At 50.0% G+C, this 14,857-nt stretch overlaps 5 protein-coding genes across 5 annotated transcripts; 4 read left to right on the top strand and 1 right to left on the bottom strand.

Moving 5' to 3' along the window:
- Positions 1-710: 710 nt before the first annotated feature.
- KVR01_013571 (uncharacterized protein) lies at positions 711-2,115 on the top strand (the record flags this gene model as incomplete). The annotated part of the gene is made up of 3 exons (XM_044785769.1): positions 711-1,304; positions 1,386-1,882; positions 1,949-2,115. The coding sequence occupies 2 exons, from the start codon at positions 711-713 to the stop codon at positions 1,851-1,853; spliced, it is 1,062 nt and encodes a 353-aa protein (XP_044637499.1). The 3' UTR covers positions 1,854-1,882; positions 1,949-2,115.
- A 670-nt stretch (positions 2,116-2,785) lies between these two features.
- Positions 2,786-4,135, top strand: KVR01_013528 (uncharacterized protein; the record flags this gene model as incomplete). The annotated part of the gene is made up of 1 exon (XM_044785757.1): positions 2,786-4,135. The coding sequence occupies one exon, from the start codon at positions 2,786-2,788 to the stop codon at positions 4,133-4,135; it is 1,350 nt and encodes a 449-aa protein (XP_044637456.1).
- A 317-nt stretch (positions 4,136-4,452) lies between these two features.
- KVR01_013522 (uncharacterized protein) lies at positions 4,453-4,965 on the bottom strand (the record flags this gene model as incomplete). Its single annotated transcript, XM_044785526.1, has 2 exons — positions 4,453-4,862; positions 4,920-4,965. 2 exons carry the CDS (start codon positions 4,963-4,965, stop codon positions 4,453-4,455), a joined length of 456 nt encoding a protein of 151 aa, XP_044637450.1.
- Positions 4,966-6,920: 1,955 nt separating this feature from the next.
- On the top strand, positions 6,921-8,787 carry KVR01_013579 (uncharacterized protein). The gene has a single exon (XM_044784185.1). The coding sequence runs from the start codon at positions 7,279-7,281 to the stop codon at positions 8,740-8,742; it is 1,464 nt and encodes a 487-aa protein (XP_044637507.1). The 5' UTR covers positions 6,921-7,278; the 3' UTR covers positions 8,743-8,787.
- Positions 8,788-10,949: 2,162 nt separating this feature from the next.
- KVR01_013510 (uncharacterized protein) lies at positions 10,950-13,742 on the top strand (the record flags this gene model as incomplete). The annotated part of the gene is made up of 1 exon (XM_044785160.1): positions 10,950-13,742. The coding sequence occupies one exon, from the start codon at positions 10,950-10,952 to the stop codon at positions 13,740-13,742; it is 2,793 nt and encodes a 930-aa protein (XP_044637438.1).
- Between the last annotated feature and the right edge of the window lie 1,115 nt (positions 13,743-14,857).

Below are 14,857 nucleotides of genomic sequence, written 5' to 3'. Positions count from 1 at the left end.
GTACTTGCAATCTCGGTGGTGGCAACTGCTCCACTCCAAGTAGACTCTCCACCGGTATAAAAGACTGATCTCTGACTTCAGCACACGCCGGGATAAAACTCAATGTGTGTGGAATGTGGTTGTAACCCTTCTCTTTCACCATTCCTAGACGATCCCCCAAAGACCACCAGTCAAGAGGCAAAATGGCGCTGAGAATCGCACAGCTCGCCTTCGATCTCGTCATCGACGATGTTCAGAAGAGCGCCCCCATGTTCGTGTATATCCCGTTGGAAAAGTCTAAAATTGTAACGGCCTCCATGTTCCTGATCATTCCTCTACCCAGATGGGTAGCCTCGAGCCCGTACCACGCAGCCGTGCCTGACCCACCCCAGCCTCGGGTGGTTGCTCTCGATGCTCGACTCTTGACGCCTGAGTTTCTGCTCCGCTAATAAGCGTGTCAGGAGCGCAAGAAAGAATGCTACCCGGCCACTCCAAGCCCAATCTTGTACACCTTGTCGCCACGCACCCGCCTTCCCCACCTACCCGCCTTCCCACTCGGGAAGGGTTCGCCAAGCAGACTCGAGTGACGTCGCTCTTCACGCTGCGTGCCTCCTCATTGGTTCGTCGATTGCTCCACACTGGCAACGTCTTGCCCGCCCGCGGCCAGCCAGCCAGCCAGCGATTCTGCCTACCTAGGTACCTAGGTACTTAGACACCTCGACTCAACCACGATGCAGCTGCTGCATCTCCCCCCGGAGATCCTCGTGACTATCCTGAACTTTGTCGGTCCAGACCACTTCCGTAAGCATGCCGGGTGTCTTGCCATCTCCAAAGCGTGGTACAGGTTCGCCAGGCCAGTGCTCTTAAGCTGCATCCAGCTGTCGACCTCAACACTGCGATCTGGACTGCTTCGGGCCCTTCGAGACCCAGGGACCCTGGCTGCTACTCAGCGGCACACTACAGCCGTCACCCTCTGCCTTGATCCACCGAGCCCCGACGAGTCCAGCGACGAGCAGCATGTCGGGCATGTCCTCGATCCCGGCTCTGGCCTCACGCAGGTCGCAACGGACCTCGTGGAGCTCGGGAGTGTGCTGTGTGGATTCACGCAGCTTCGGTCTCTGCGCATCCATCCAGGACAAGACGAGCTTCGGCTTGAGATTCACGTCTTGGCAGGTCTTGTCTCGCAGCTGCGGAGACTGACTTCACTTGACATCGACTTGGCAAATGTCGAGTACATGGAGACGGAGATCCCTGCCCACATGTGCACGTCAATCAGCGCCTTGATGCCGTCGCTCGTCAGTCTACGCTGCCGACTACCGTACCTGGTAAGAACGTTTCTGAAATCCCAGAACACATCACCGCTCTCAAGGTCAGCAGCAATGGGAAGGCTAACACGAGACAATCAGTGTGAGCAGATCTTGGGGCCTCCACCCGAGAATGGCCAGCCTGTCCCCCACAGCACCGGAAGAAGCAATGAGGGCTCCCTACAGCTCCCGCTCACGGAGCTCATCGTGAACACCAGTATATCGGAGTGGTCGCCCAGAGTGACGGGATACGCGTTCACACAGCACTGCGATCGGCTCTATGAGCGTTTATACCCGATCGACGGCCCCTCACGCAGCCGACTTCAGTCGCGCATGTCGTCGCTTACATCTCAGTGCCCCAACCTCACGCTGGTCAGGCTTATATCTCACCAAGTGCCATCTCTCGACTGGTGCGCGCTCGACGCCCTCAGTGGAAATAAGCTGTGGATGCCGCCAGGGTCCCCTTGGGATGCCGATGGAGAGGTGATCGACGAGGTCGATGAGCAAGATGATAGTAACTCAGAGAATGATCTATTCAACTCGGGATCAGAGTCCTCGTCCTCACTATGAGTTTCGTTGGACGGAAATACAGTGGTCCAGTAAGTGACTGAGCATGTCCTAGATTTGTATGCAATCCATTTATAGCTAAGCGAGTATTGTAACAGTGCCTGTTTCCAAAATCTACCAGCGATTCCAAAACAGCCCCATTCCCAAGTCATCCCAGCGTACTATATTTACCAATTAGCGGTATTAAGCTATAAGTTACCGTAGTGCGCCTAGCTGTCTATAAATGCTGTCATCCTGCTTCTGTCTCGTAGGGCCCGGCGGCGGCAACGGGTCCCGCCTACGTGGTAAATAATGGTCGTTAACTGTATTTATTTAAAGTTAGCGTTTTTACCACTACTATAGTTTATTCCTGACATAGCTTGTAGTTATGTGCTCCTCGTGCCAAGATAGGTGGCAAGGCTCTGCGGAAAACATAGCGACAAGGTCGGCGACCCAGCCAACAGCCCGTCACTTCGAACCAAGTCGTCGTCCAATATCACAAAAATGGCACCTGGTTGGTGGCGTTGGTGGTGATCCTGTATTGGGTTTTAAAACAGTGGATGCGTTGGGAGTGACTGTTGGTTGATGTCGACCAGTAAGAAAACGGAGGCTGGGCCGAAGGAGAGCGCTAAACTCACGGCGCTGAGAGCTGCTCCAAGCACCTGTGCAAATCCGGCAGTGACCCATGCATATGGTTCTTTTCAGGCAGACCCGACAAAATCCCCCCAAAGACTGACGGAACTCAAGAATCATCAGGGGCCGTGATTTGTGAGGACGTAGGCGTTGCAGTCGCCCATTCCCAGTGCCTCTCACCTTTGCGTTAAGCTATAAGGGGTTGTCCGCTCGGCAAGGGCTATAGGCTATAATAGAGTTCTGGGCTTTCCAAACCTTGTATCACCCCCATCCCCACAAGGCAAGCAGACACGCCCTCGACCTCCAGACGCACACTTCACCCCATGGTGCAATCCAAGCCCAGCGAGAGCTGGGGTGGCCTCGACAGTCTGAACTCCACCTCGGGCCAGCTGTACGAGCAGATCCGGCACGTGCTGGACTCGGCCGACCTCCCGCACCTGGAGCGCCTGGCCCTGGCCGCCCGCAGGCGCGCCGACGCGCACCTCGATCAAACGGTCGCCTGCTCCATAGACCCCTCCGTATTCTCCTATGGCTTCAACAGCGTGGTCTTCGAGGTCGCCTTCTCGGACGGCGTGTACTGGGTCGCAAAGGTGCAGCACGCGCCCCTGGACGACGACGACGTCGTCTACGCGCTGAGCGAGATCGCGACCGTGAGGCTGGTTAGGGAGCGGACGACTATCCCCGTCCCACGCGTGTTTGGGCACCAGATGCGGCCGTCGGGGGGGGAGGGCGAGTTCGGGTTCCCGTTCATCCTGATGGAGTTTATGCCGGGGCGGGACGTCGGGGGCCCACTCGCGCGAGACGTCCCGGTAGAGTTCCTGTCCAAGGTTGCCGGGCAGCTGGCGGACGTCCTGTCCCAGCTGGAGAGCAGGCTTTCTTTCCCGAGTATAGGTATACTGTGGTGCGGTGATGACTGTGACGCGCCGCCCGAGATTATCCCCCTGCCTTCTAAAGACTATGACGGCTCCCTCGACAATTCTAGCTCGCCACAGACGTCGCTGGAGTGGTTCTACAACCAGAGGCAAGAGGAGAATGAGGAGGTCATGCAGAATCACCCAGACGACCCGGAGTGGAATACCGCCTGCTGGGTTCTTAAAGACGCCCTGTCCCACATCATCGCCGGGGACAGGGTCCGTGGGCCATTTCCGCTCTGCCACATGGACTTCCACCACGGAAATCTCCTCTTTGACGAAGAGTTCAACCTCACGGGCGTCATAGACTGGAGCATGGCGCAGACGGTGCCCCTGGAGCGCCTGGCCGTGTCGCCAGAGTTTATAGCCGGCCCGTTCTTCCCGCAGGAGCACAAGGACGGTGTCGCCAGGCTCTTGGGCTTCATGAGGGAGTCCCTGCGGGACATGCAGCAGGACTCGAGGTCTGGAGGGGTCACGGGTGGCCACGACCGGGCGAATCCTAAGCGCCGCTGTGGTCGCGACGCTGATGAGGAAGTTGAAGAAGATGACGCGGGTGGGGATGGGGCCGGTCTGCACGGCGCTGAGCAGACCACACTTGCTGACATTTTCGGGACGGTGCAAGCTGAGATCGCAAACAGGTGTGCGCTCAGCAACCCGCGTGTGGCCTTGCCGTACGGCCGAGCGGTTCAGGAGCTTGTCTACGGTCAGCATGTCTCGTGGGAGCAAATGGTGCTAGCCTTTGGCGAAAAGAAATTGCATTGACAAGGCCTATCCTTTTTCAACTGTTCAAGACTTGGTGCCAGCCAGACCTGTAGTTTCTTTATAGAAGTATAAAAGGCCAGTCTTTATTGCCGTATCTGAGGATTCAGAAATGAAGATTTTGTCAGAAATTGACACGTCACGAAAAACAGCTGAGTCACTAAAAGATAGTATTAATGCGCATCACTTGAATTTCCTGTTGCTCGAATTATCCAAAACACAGGTTGCGGTACCACAAGTTCATGTAAAACATGGTAATGATCCCATTCCCTGGTAAATACCTTGCCCGTCTATCAGCGGGGACCATATCCTCCCGCAAGCTATGGCCTAATCTGATTCAACATGACCTCCGCTAGAGCGGGATCCCAGTGCGAGTGGAGGGGACTCCACTTGTAGTCGTCGACGCTTGTGTAGGTGTCTACCATGATGGGGTAGCCGGCCTCGTCGGTCCTAGGTCCCGGCGACCCGTCGTTGTAGAGAGGGCGGAGATCAAACTCGGAGTTTCCGCGAAACTGTCCCCACGTCATGCCCGGCCAGCGCCCCCGGATGTCTTTTCGCACCAGCGGTGACCCCAGCTTCTCGGCGTAGTCCGCATCTCTTCCTCTCTTCACGACGACAAGTAGTTCCTTCTCCTTCTCGCCGGGCGCCATTAGCGCTGCGTCCCCTTCGACGCCATACTTTTCCCCAGCCTCTGCGACCTGGCCCGCAAAGGCCTGGCAGCTGTCTAGCCCTGGAAAGAATGGAGCCGTTTTCCGCTGCGATGCTCGGCCGGTATACGGTGACGGACGCCTTGTAGCCTGACCTGTGGCTGGAGGTTGCAAAATTGCGGGCATCAGTGTCTCGCCAAGTGTCACTCTGAAGCCATGTATTCTGTCTTCTCGTGTCCTCGCCCGTGCCCGCGTCGTCACAGGACGTGCAATCATCCTTGTCCTAAGCTCTGTGGGGAGGATTGTGGACCATACGATGTCATTCTGGACGGCATTCAACTCCCGTATGGAATCAATATAGAGCCAGCGTCCACCTACCCAGTGATTTCTATAGACCTACCCAGTACTAACCCTTTATATATAGGGCCTATATAAAACTATATACCTAACTAGGATTTTCTAAATTTTTAATATTTTAAGTGTAAGCTCCTTTTAATACCCCTTCTAGCACTACTTTTAGTACGCTTTTTAACATACCTTTTAATATACCTTTTAACTTATATATATTCTAACCTATATATATTTAACTATTAACTAAGTGTTTAAATACTAATTAATTATTAGAAAGTTAGGAGGTAAGAAGGTAAAGGTGAAGATTATACTCTTTTTAACCTTTTAATACTCTTTCTATACTTTTAACCCTTTAAACTTCTAACTCTTTAAAGTTTAATTAGTATTTAAATATTTAGTTAATATTTAAATATTTAGTTTATAACTAGGAAGGTGTATAGGTTAGAACGTTTAAAAGGTATATTAAAAAGTATATTAGAAAGTATATTAGAAAGAGTGTTAGAAGGGGTTTATATTTAAAGTATTAAAAGTTTAAAGAAAGAAAGATATTATAAAGTCTTTTAATATTAATTTAAAAGTATTTATAAATATAAGGGAGTTATTAAAAGAATATTAAGTAAGTTTATAAAATTATTAAGTAGGTAGATTTTAAAATTAAGTAGGTAGATATTAATTTATTAATATACTTTTTTAAAAAAGTTAAAGAACTATAAGTTTAATTTAAAATAAATTAAAATTTATAAGAATTTTAAACTTAAGTTTAAAAACCTTTATTTTAAACTTTTAAATAGTAAAAACTAATAAAGTTTAAAAAATTAAATTAAAAACTAAGTTTAATTATAATAGAATAAATTAATTAAATAAATATTAATTATAAAATTATAATTATAAGTTTTTTAACTTTATATTTAAAAGAAAGTATGTAGATATATTTAATATTCTTTAATAATAAAGTAAAGAAACAATTAACTTATTTTATAAAGTTATTAATAGAATATAATAAGTAGGACTATTTATCATCTATAAATTAGACAATATAGACTCTTAAAAAAATCTTTAACTTATAAAAGGAAATAGATAGACATCTATATACACACCTCTATATTTAGATTCAACTAATGTGTAATACATACCGGAATTCGATAGAAGGAAATATTGGCGACATAGGGCTCCTGATAGGAATGACAGATGCTCCGCTAGCTTTAATCATCACAAGTCGCTTATATAAAAAGACTATGCTTCTTAGTATTGTCTTTAATGGCTCAACCTTTCTACACTAGTACAATCTTTTCTTAGATGTCCGCTACGCATTCCTAGCATAGATGTTCCAGTGCTTGATCTCCGATGGAACAACCTCTTATGAAAAGTTAGGAACACATACGCCTGTGAAACATCCTCCGATGTTCTACTTTCTCATTTTGGTAGGAAATCCTGGTACAGAATACTCTTCTTTGGGGCCAGAAATGATTGAGTACTAGTAGATACATAGCCAGATGTCTAGTAATCAAACCGCGGGGGGGGCACTACAGTGGCGTGCTGTCATCTTTGAAGATGTGGCGGTATGTATGGTAAAATCATGTACAGTATGTGAGTACCTAGGTACTGTGTTACACAGATTGTAAATTGGTGGTCAGCTGGGTAGATGGGTAGGCCCCCGTTTCGATCAAGTACCTAGGTACCCACTACTTAATGGGAAGATTTCTAGAACTTGGCCCTACCCCGCCAGATGCCGTATCTTCCTCCATAATGCAATCGCAGGTTAGAGCATCGTTGACCATGGTAACAGTGTCGAGATCTCAATTCGCTGATCCGTCGATCACACTTCCAACTATTGACCCTTCCACCCAGATTCGGCTGCTTCATCTATCGTCAAGCAGAGGGCATCCTATCACCTGTCATCTCTCTGTTGCTTCGATCGACAAGACTCCGCCATATGATGCCTTGTCATATGTTTGGGGGGACCTGGAGGACCTCAAAACAATCATAGTCAATGGACATACTTTCAGAGTCACGAAAAATCTTTTCGCGGCTTTGAGTGACCTCGTCCCCCTCGACGACAGCACCCGAGTGCTCTGGATTGATGGCATCTGCATCAATCAGGGCACTAAACCAGAAGCCCTCGCTGAGAGGAGCCAACAGGTTCAACTCATGTGTCGCATATTTTCAGGCGCGAACCACGTTATTGCCTACCTCGGACAGCCTCACCCATGGCTTGATCAAGCCATAGAGCTTCTTGCCGCCGCCGCTACTGGTCAGCATCGGCTAGTCATTCAACTCGTCCACCGGACGGCGGGTTTCGATGTCATATGGGCCGCCGAGGCTCTGATATCCATATTCAAGTCGGCATGGTGGGACAGGGTATGGACCGTCCAGGAGTTTATTGTAGGGGCCCAAGTTTCCTTCTACTTTGGGAGAATTGAAATCAATTCGGATCTGCTTCGCAAAGGGGTTCAGTATATTGCCAATGTCGACGGGTGGTATGCAACCCTATTCCCCACAGGCGAATGGTCCTCACACCTGCCAGCCCGAGACCTTTTGACCTCAGGCTTTATTGACCTTGCAGAGAAGCTGTCTACAGTTTCAGCACAACTGAGCGCTCTATCGACATTCGATGCCAGAACATCACTTCTCAACGCACTCGGAGGTTTCCAAAACCGCAACTCGGGGGACCCAAGAGACAAAGTCTACAGTTTGATAGGTCTCTTCCCTCGTTCTGATCATATTATCAAAGTGGACTACACGATCTCTCCTGAACAACTTTTCGAGGACTTTACCTTAGCCTGGATCCAAGAACACCACGACCTAAGAGTACTTGGATACCTACACGACCCAGAACATCGAGTCCACAAAAACATGCCGTCTTTTGCTATTGATTGGAGCTATCGGCCGTCTATGAGCACGGCTAGCACACTATCTACCCGAGTTATGGTCCAGAAACAGCTATTCGATGCATGCAGAGGGTCTAAAGCCTTGTGGCGTCGCAGGTCATCAAGACATGTTTGCGCAGATGGCTTTTTGTTTGACACCATAAAAGCTACTGGCGCCAAAGATATCTCCAGCTCATGGAGTAGCAGATACACAACACTCCAAGGCATTGTGGACATGACAGATGCAATGATGGGCATCAATGACGAAGGCCGACAAAGAGATACTCTGATGATCATTCAACATACCCTTTGCATGAGCTGCAAATCTGAGGCTGGAATATTTACGCGACTGACAGCACAGGACGTTGAGAGACCACCGAAACCATGGTGGACCTGCTTCTTCGACCTGCCTGAAGAACCCAGCGGACACAGGCTCTCCATCGAGTTGGAAGCCAAAGGCTCGGAGTCCACAGTGCGGGTCGCATCATTGGAAAGAACTGTCATCTTTACGGAAAAGGGGAGAATGGGCCTTGCCCCAGACTGGTGCAAGACTGGGGATGCTATCGCCGTGATGGCGGGAGGGGCTGTTCCAATTGTTCTTCGTCCTGTAGGCGAGGTTCAAGGTGAGGGTGTCCCTAGTTTTACGATCGTCGGTGAGGCATACGTTGATGGATGTATGGACGGACAAGCATTTTATGCATGTGGGAGAGGTCAAGGCGATTTTGATGAAATATATTTGCTATAATGGTCGGGCACCCGCTTCATAGTTAAGGTGACCCGCCCACATCCGGACCACCCCCTGATTTAGACTATCTAGCTATACTATAAGATACTTGATTATACTTACTAATTTATACTCTAATATTATAAAATTTATATTAGATTTAAGTATTATATCTATAAAATTATCTTTATATATTATATTAAAATTAAGTTTTATATATATATTTTTTAATATAAAATATTTAAAAATATAATAATATAATATAATATTTTTATAAGATATATAAATATAATATAAATTTTAAAGTATTATATTTATTATTTAATAAATTTTAAAAGTTTAATTTTAAATATAAAACTAATTTTTAAAAATATAATATTAAAAAAGACTTTAAATTTTATAAGAATATTTAAACTTTTAAATTATTTACTACTATTTATATATAATAATATTATAATAAAAACTATATTAAAATATATATAAATTATATAAAACTTTATAAAAGTTTTAAAAATATTAAAGATTTTTAATTAAATAGGTAAATTTCTTTAATATTTTATATATTAATAAAGTATAAATCTTTAAATTACGGTAAATTCTTACTTTTAAAGGAAACTAGTGTGGGGATTAATAAGTGTTTAAAAATAGTGTGTTTTAATGGAAAAAGTGGTTTAAATCGGGGGGTGGTCCGGATGTGGGCGGGTCACCTTATTAAATAAACCTGGAAACACCTAACTTATATACACCTTCTGAGACGGTCCTCGCGACCTATGGTAAAAGAAGGCTCAAATTGTCTGTGAAGAATTGTTGATTCAAAACTAGAGTTGCCTAAGGAATAGTATAGGGGAGGTAGTGAAGCTGTAATCCCGCGTTGCGAGAGGTATGGAGGCTACTTGGGCTGATAAGATAAGTAGAGTGTACGGACCCACTGGTTGGTCCTGCGGGCGTTCAGCCCATGGCCCTGACACCTTCCGTACTACCTAGGTGCACAACCTCCAATAGGTTAATTATCCATAGGTTGATATAAACTAGGTAAATAAAAGAGATTGGGTATTCACACCCGGAAAAGTGGAGGGTATACCTAAGCCTAAGGAATAAACTCCTATAGGATAATCTCCTATTAGATAACCTCCTATAGGACAACCTCCTATAGAATAGCCTCCTAGAATAACCTCCTATGGAATAACCTCCTATGGGACAAGCCTATGAGATAACTGTCCAGGTGGTTTGGTGTTAACCTGAGTACTTTTATCTCCGTGTTCCGTAGTATGGGTGTACCCTTTGTTTTTGCGGGTGTGAATACCTAGTCTTAAAATAAAAAAAATATATAATATAACTAAAGACTCCTTTTATCCCTACCTTCTCAAGATTTGTGCTCACCCGACAGGAGAATGTCACCTTGAACAAGCAAACAAAGTTTCAACCTGTGGGACCGTTATTTGGTCAAATGCCCCTGAAGGAGAATCAACTTTGGAAAGCTGCATGGACACAGCGAATTCATTAGTCAAGCGTACTTCCGAGCGCCCCGGCCAATTCCCCCACATATTCCTAAAATGCAATTTCTAAACTGGGACACACCTATACACTATCAGTTGTAGTCTCTTGAAAATTGGGATTTCCCGGCTGAGGTGTATAATGCTTTCGCGGTGCGATATCATCGCAACATCAATACAGCGAAACTAAGCACTGATATCTATGGATAACAAGTGCCTCAAGTTCTCCAGCTATGTTCTTTCCGACCGTCACTCCTGGGAAATGATCGCGACCAGATACGGGGTGAACGGCCCCCTGGTGATGCATCATGTGGACTGTGGAGTTCTTGGCTGCTTCCCCTCCTGGTTGACGTACGGATACCACCCCGGAGGAGAGCTGGTCGTTCGGCTGCCGCTATCCCGAAGCATTATTGCGGCACGATTCCCACCTCACAATGCACATGCAGATCCACTAGCGCCAGTCCACTTCTGGTGTTCTTGGCATCAAGATCCTGTCTGCCTGTCACGCTCTGTGGAGACGGTCTTGCGTGCCGAGAAGGTAGCGGGACTTGGACCGCAATAGTCAAGGCGCACCGGAAATTCGATGGCGACATGACATCGCCCTGGCAATACCTCACACCGAGGGCTGCCTGGCCGGGTGAATTGCAAGATGCAGGTACAAAATGGGCCGCGAGTGCTCGTTGAATGTAGCCTGGCGATGATGGACCTTCCTCCAACCCTTCCACTCTTTTCAAGATGAGATCCGTGCTTGGCTTATTCGGCCTGCTGAGCACCGCGGCTGCTGCCTCGGACTCAGTCAAGGTCAAGTGGCTCGAAGGCACTCCCAATTACCTCGGAGGAGTGACTTTCGGTGTGCCATGGCCCCGTGGGCAGCACCTAGCGGATGCTACGACCTTCAGTGCTTCAGGTGATGCTCAATTGCAATCATGGGTCACCGCAGTTTGGCCTGATGGGTCATTGAAATGGACGGGACACGCCCTCGGAGCAAGTGCCGCACCCGCCGACGAATATACCATCACTGCATCTGGCTCAGGAAACACAACTTCATCCCGCCTGAGACGACAGAGCGACAACACCAACCCTGGGTTACAAGTTAGCGACTCCGATGACGAGATCGTTGTGAGCACAGGCAAGGTCACCGCAACTTTCCCAAAGTCGGGCGATGTTCTTGTGTCATCCATCGAGGCGGGCGGCAAGGTCGTCGGAAACAACGGCCGTCTTGTCCTGAGGTCTCAAAGTGGAAGCCCTGACGACGACGAGGATGGCAAGCCAACTGGCATCGAATATTACAGCTTTGCCAGCAAGATCTACAACGTGACTGTCTCGGAGGACAACACTGCTCGCGCCCTTGTGACCGTTCAGGGTATCCACTCTGCGGCTGACGGGGACAGCGCGCGTGGCGACTGGCTCCCTTTCACTGTGCGATTCTATCTGTACTCCGACTCTGAGGCCATTCGCATCATTCACACTATTATCTACGACGGCGAGGCCAAGACAGACTTCATCTCGGGATTGGGTATTCGATTCGACGTGCCCCTTGCTGAGGAAGAGCAGTACAATCGCCACGTCCGCATTGCAGGTGTCGACGGCGGGCTGCTGCACGAGGCTGTCCAGGGAATCACTGGTCTCCGTCGTGACCCTGGCGCCGACGTAAGGTCTGCCCAGTACAACGGTACTGAGACGCCCGACAAGACGACCTGGGACCAGAGAGTCACCACCCGGCTGCAGTGGATTCCCACCTGGAGCGACTACAGGCTCACCCAACTGTCGCCGGATGGTTTCAACCTGAAGAAGCGCACCAAGGCTGGACAAAGCTGGGTGAAGATTCCTGGCGGTACCCGCTCCGGAGGTCTTGCCTACCTGGGTGGTTCTTCTGTCGGAGGTCTTGCTCTTGGGCTGCGTGACTTCTGGAAGAAGTACCCTACCAGTTTGGATATCTCCAACGCTGCTACTGACACTGGCACCATCACTCTTTGGTTGTACAGCCCCCAAGCTGAGCCTCTTGACCTAAGGCCGTACCACGATGGGCTTGGCCAGGACACATACGCGAAGCAGCTGGACGCACTCGAAATCACGTACGAGGACTACGAAGGCGGCTACAACACTCCGTACGGAGTTGGCCGCACCAACGAGTTGTTCTTGTACGCCTTTGACAGCACTCCGTCCGCTGACACGCTTTCGAGCCTCACAAACCACACCAACAACCCTCCGGTCCTGATCCCCGAGCCAGAGTACATCCGCGACACCAAGGCCATTGGGAGCTACTGGGATGTGCCCGGCTCGCCAGTGTCGTCGGCGCAGTCGCAGACCATCGAGAACAACATGGATTTCCTCATCAAATTCTACGAAGGTCAAGTTGAACAGCGCCGGTGGTACGGCTTCTGGGACCACGGCGACATCATCCACACCTACGACGACGATCGGCACCAGTGGCGGTACGACATCGGCGGCTACGCCTGGGACAACTCCGAGCTGTCTCCCGACCTGTTCTTCTGGGGCCACTTCCTTCGCACCGGCCGCGCAGACGCATACAAACTAGCCCATGATCAAGCACGCCACGGCGGCGAGGTCGACTCTTACCATCTCGGCAACTTCACCGGTCTCGGAACGAGGCACGGCGTCCAGCACTGGGCCGACAGCGCGAAGCAAGCCCGGATCTCCACGCCAGTCTACAGGAAGACCTTCTTCTACATCTCTGGCGGCGACGAGCGCACGGGCGACCTGGTGCGGGAGGTCCAGGAGGCCGCCAGGGCGTTTGTCCTCGTCGACGCCCGCCGCAAGGTCCGCGACCCGGGCGTCGTGTACGAGCCCGACCCGACGGCGCTGTACCTCAACTTCGGCACCGACTGGGCGGGTCTCGCGCAGGCCTACCTGATCGAGTGGGAGCGGCGCGGCCCGAACTGGGAGGACGCCCGCGATAAGATCACCGAGGCGCTGCTGACGTACCCCAAGCTCAAGAACGGCTTCGTTACCGGCGAGGCGCTGTACGACTCGTACACGGGCGCCTGGGCGCCGCCCCCGACCGACCCGGCCAACAACGGCAACGTGACCGTGTCCCACCTCTCGGGCGTCTTCGGCGTGCTCGAGACCATCGACCAGATCGTCGACCACTATGGCCCCGAGGGCCGCAACATCACGCAGCCCTTCTACGACGCCTTCCTCGACTACTGCTACTACTACGGCGCGCCCAAGGCCGAGCAGGCGGCACGCTACGGCAAGGACTTTGGCAACCTGAACCTCAAGCAGGGCCACTCCCGCTTCACCGCCTACGTCGCCAACAGGCGCCAGAACGCCACCCTCGTGCCCCGCGTCTGGTCCGAGTACCTGGGCGACGGCAGCAAGGACGGCCTCGCGCCCAATGCGCCGTGGAGGACGGAGCGGTTCGGCGGCAGCGATGTTCTTATTCCTGTCGATGAGGCCAAGTGGGTTAGCACGAACGCTGCTGCGCTTTATGGTGTTGCTGGGTTTGAGAACTTGGCGCTCGTGGGCGCGCCGGATGTCCCGAGCATTGGGAACTCGACTGCTTAAGCTCAATTGCTTGATCGATTTTAGGCTCAGAATCACAATCGGCGGCTATTTCAAAGCCTTCTTCAATATGTATATAGTTATTCCAGAACTTGTAGACCAAATATATCAGGTCATCAATCATTACATACATACAGTCTTACAAGTAGACGGGGTGGTTTCGATTCTAATCCCCTTACATATGTAGTGTGTGTGGCGCTTTTTTCTAGTGGTAAACGCCCAAGACTCAGCGTTGAAAAAAGCATAATACCAGTAACAGTACAGAGAGAATACAATACGTGGAATGAGGCCACGTGCTCACTTACACAAGAAACTGGGCGCGCATGCTAGTGCGGCCCATTTACTCGCAAGACCATTGAATGTTTCAGGTGTGCATGAACTGATCATTTCCAAAACAAATGAGGCAGTCGGCATACCGCTGTGCACATGTGGCCACGTAACCTACTTGGTTGCTGCCATCTGTTGAGTATACTAGCAATAGTCCAGACTCGGTGAACTTAAAGTACGCTTCCTCATGCTACAGATTGGTTACCTGGGTAGCTAAGTGGCATCCGCAATCCTATCCTACGCGCAAATGCGTACCTAGGTATCAAGTATTTGTTGAATCTTGTGCCCTGACACACCTCACATGTGCACTATACGCAAGGATCATCGCGCGCGAGGATCCTCCAACCGTCATGCTCTTCTTCAGACCCTCAAGAGCCCCCGCGATACCTAGGTACGCTTGAACTTGGCAGCCACCAATTTCCAAGGGCAAGCAACCGCGCAGAACCCCAGCTCGACAGAGTCCCGGACAATACTGGGCATGGCTATGTCGCTTACCTAGGTACGAACGAGCTCAGAGTGTCCAACCAACGTAAAGACCAGAAGCAAGCAAAGATGGCTCAGCAGGAGGTCTGGCAGCGTTACAGGCCCAAGCCCTTGGCCAAGCTGTTGTTCCTGTGCCAGGAGCCATTGTCGTCGAGGCTTGGCTGCAAGTCAGTGATACCGAGAGCGGAAGCCATGAAGTCACGTCTGCAAACACGTCGGAAAGGTCGTTTGCGAGCGCGGACAAGACTGAGACGCATTCTTGATTGCCTTGGGCCCAGCTCACTAAGTTAGTGATGACTACATCTGAC

Source organism: Diaporthe batatas, assembly GCF_019321695.1.
Source record: "Diaporthe batatas strain CRI 302-4 chromosome Unknown Contig00028, whole genome shotgun sequence".
NCBI classification, from domain to species: Eukaryota; Fungi; Ascomycota; class Sordariomycetes; order Diaporthales; family Diaporthaceae; genus Diaporthe; species Diaporthe batatas.
The sequence above is the reverse complement of the archived record's forward strand: the minus strand, read 5'-3'. Positions and strand labels throughout refer to the sequence as shown.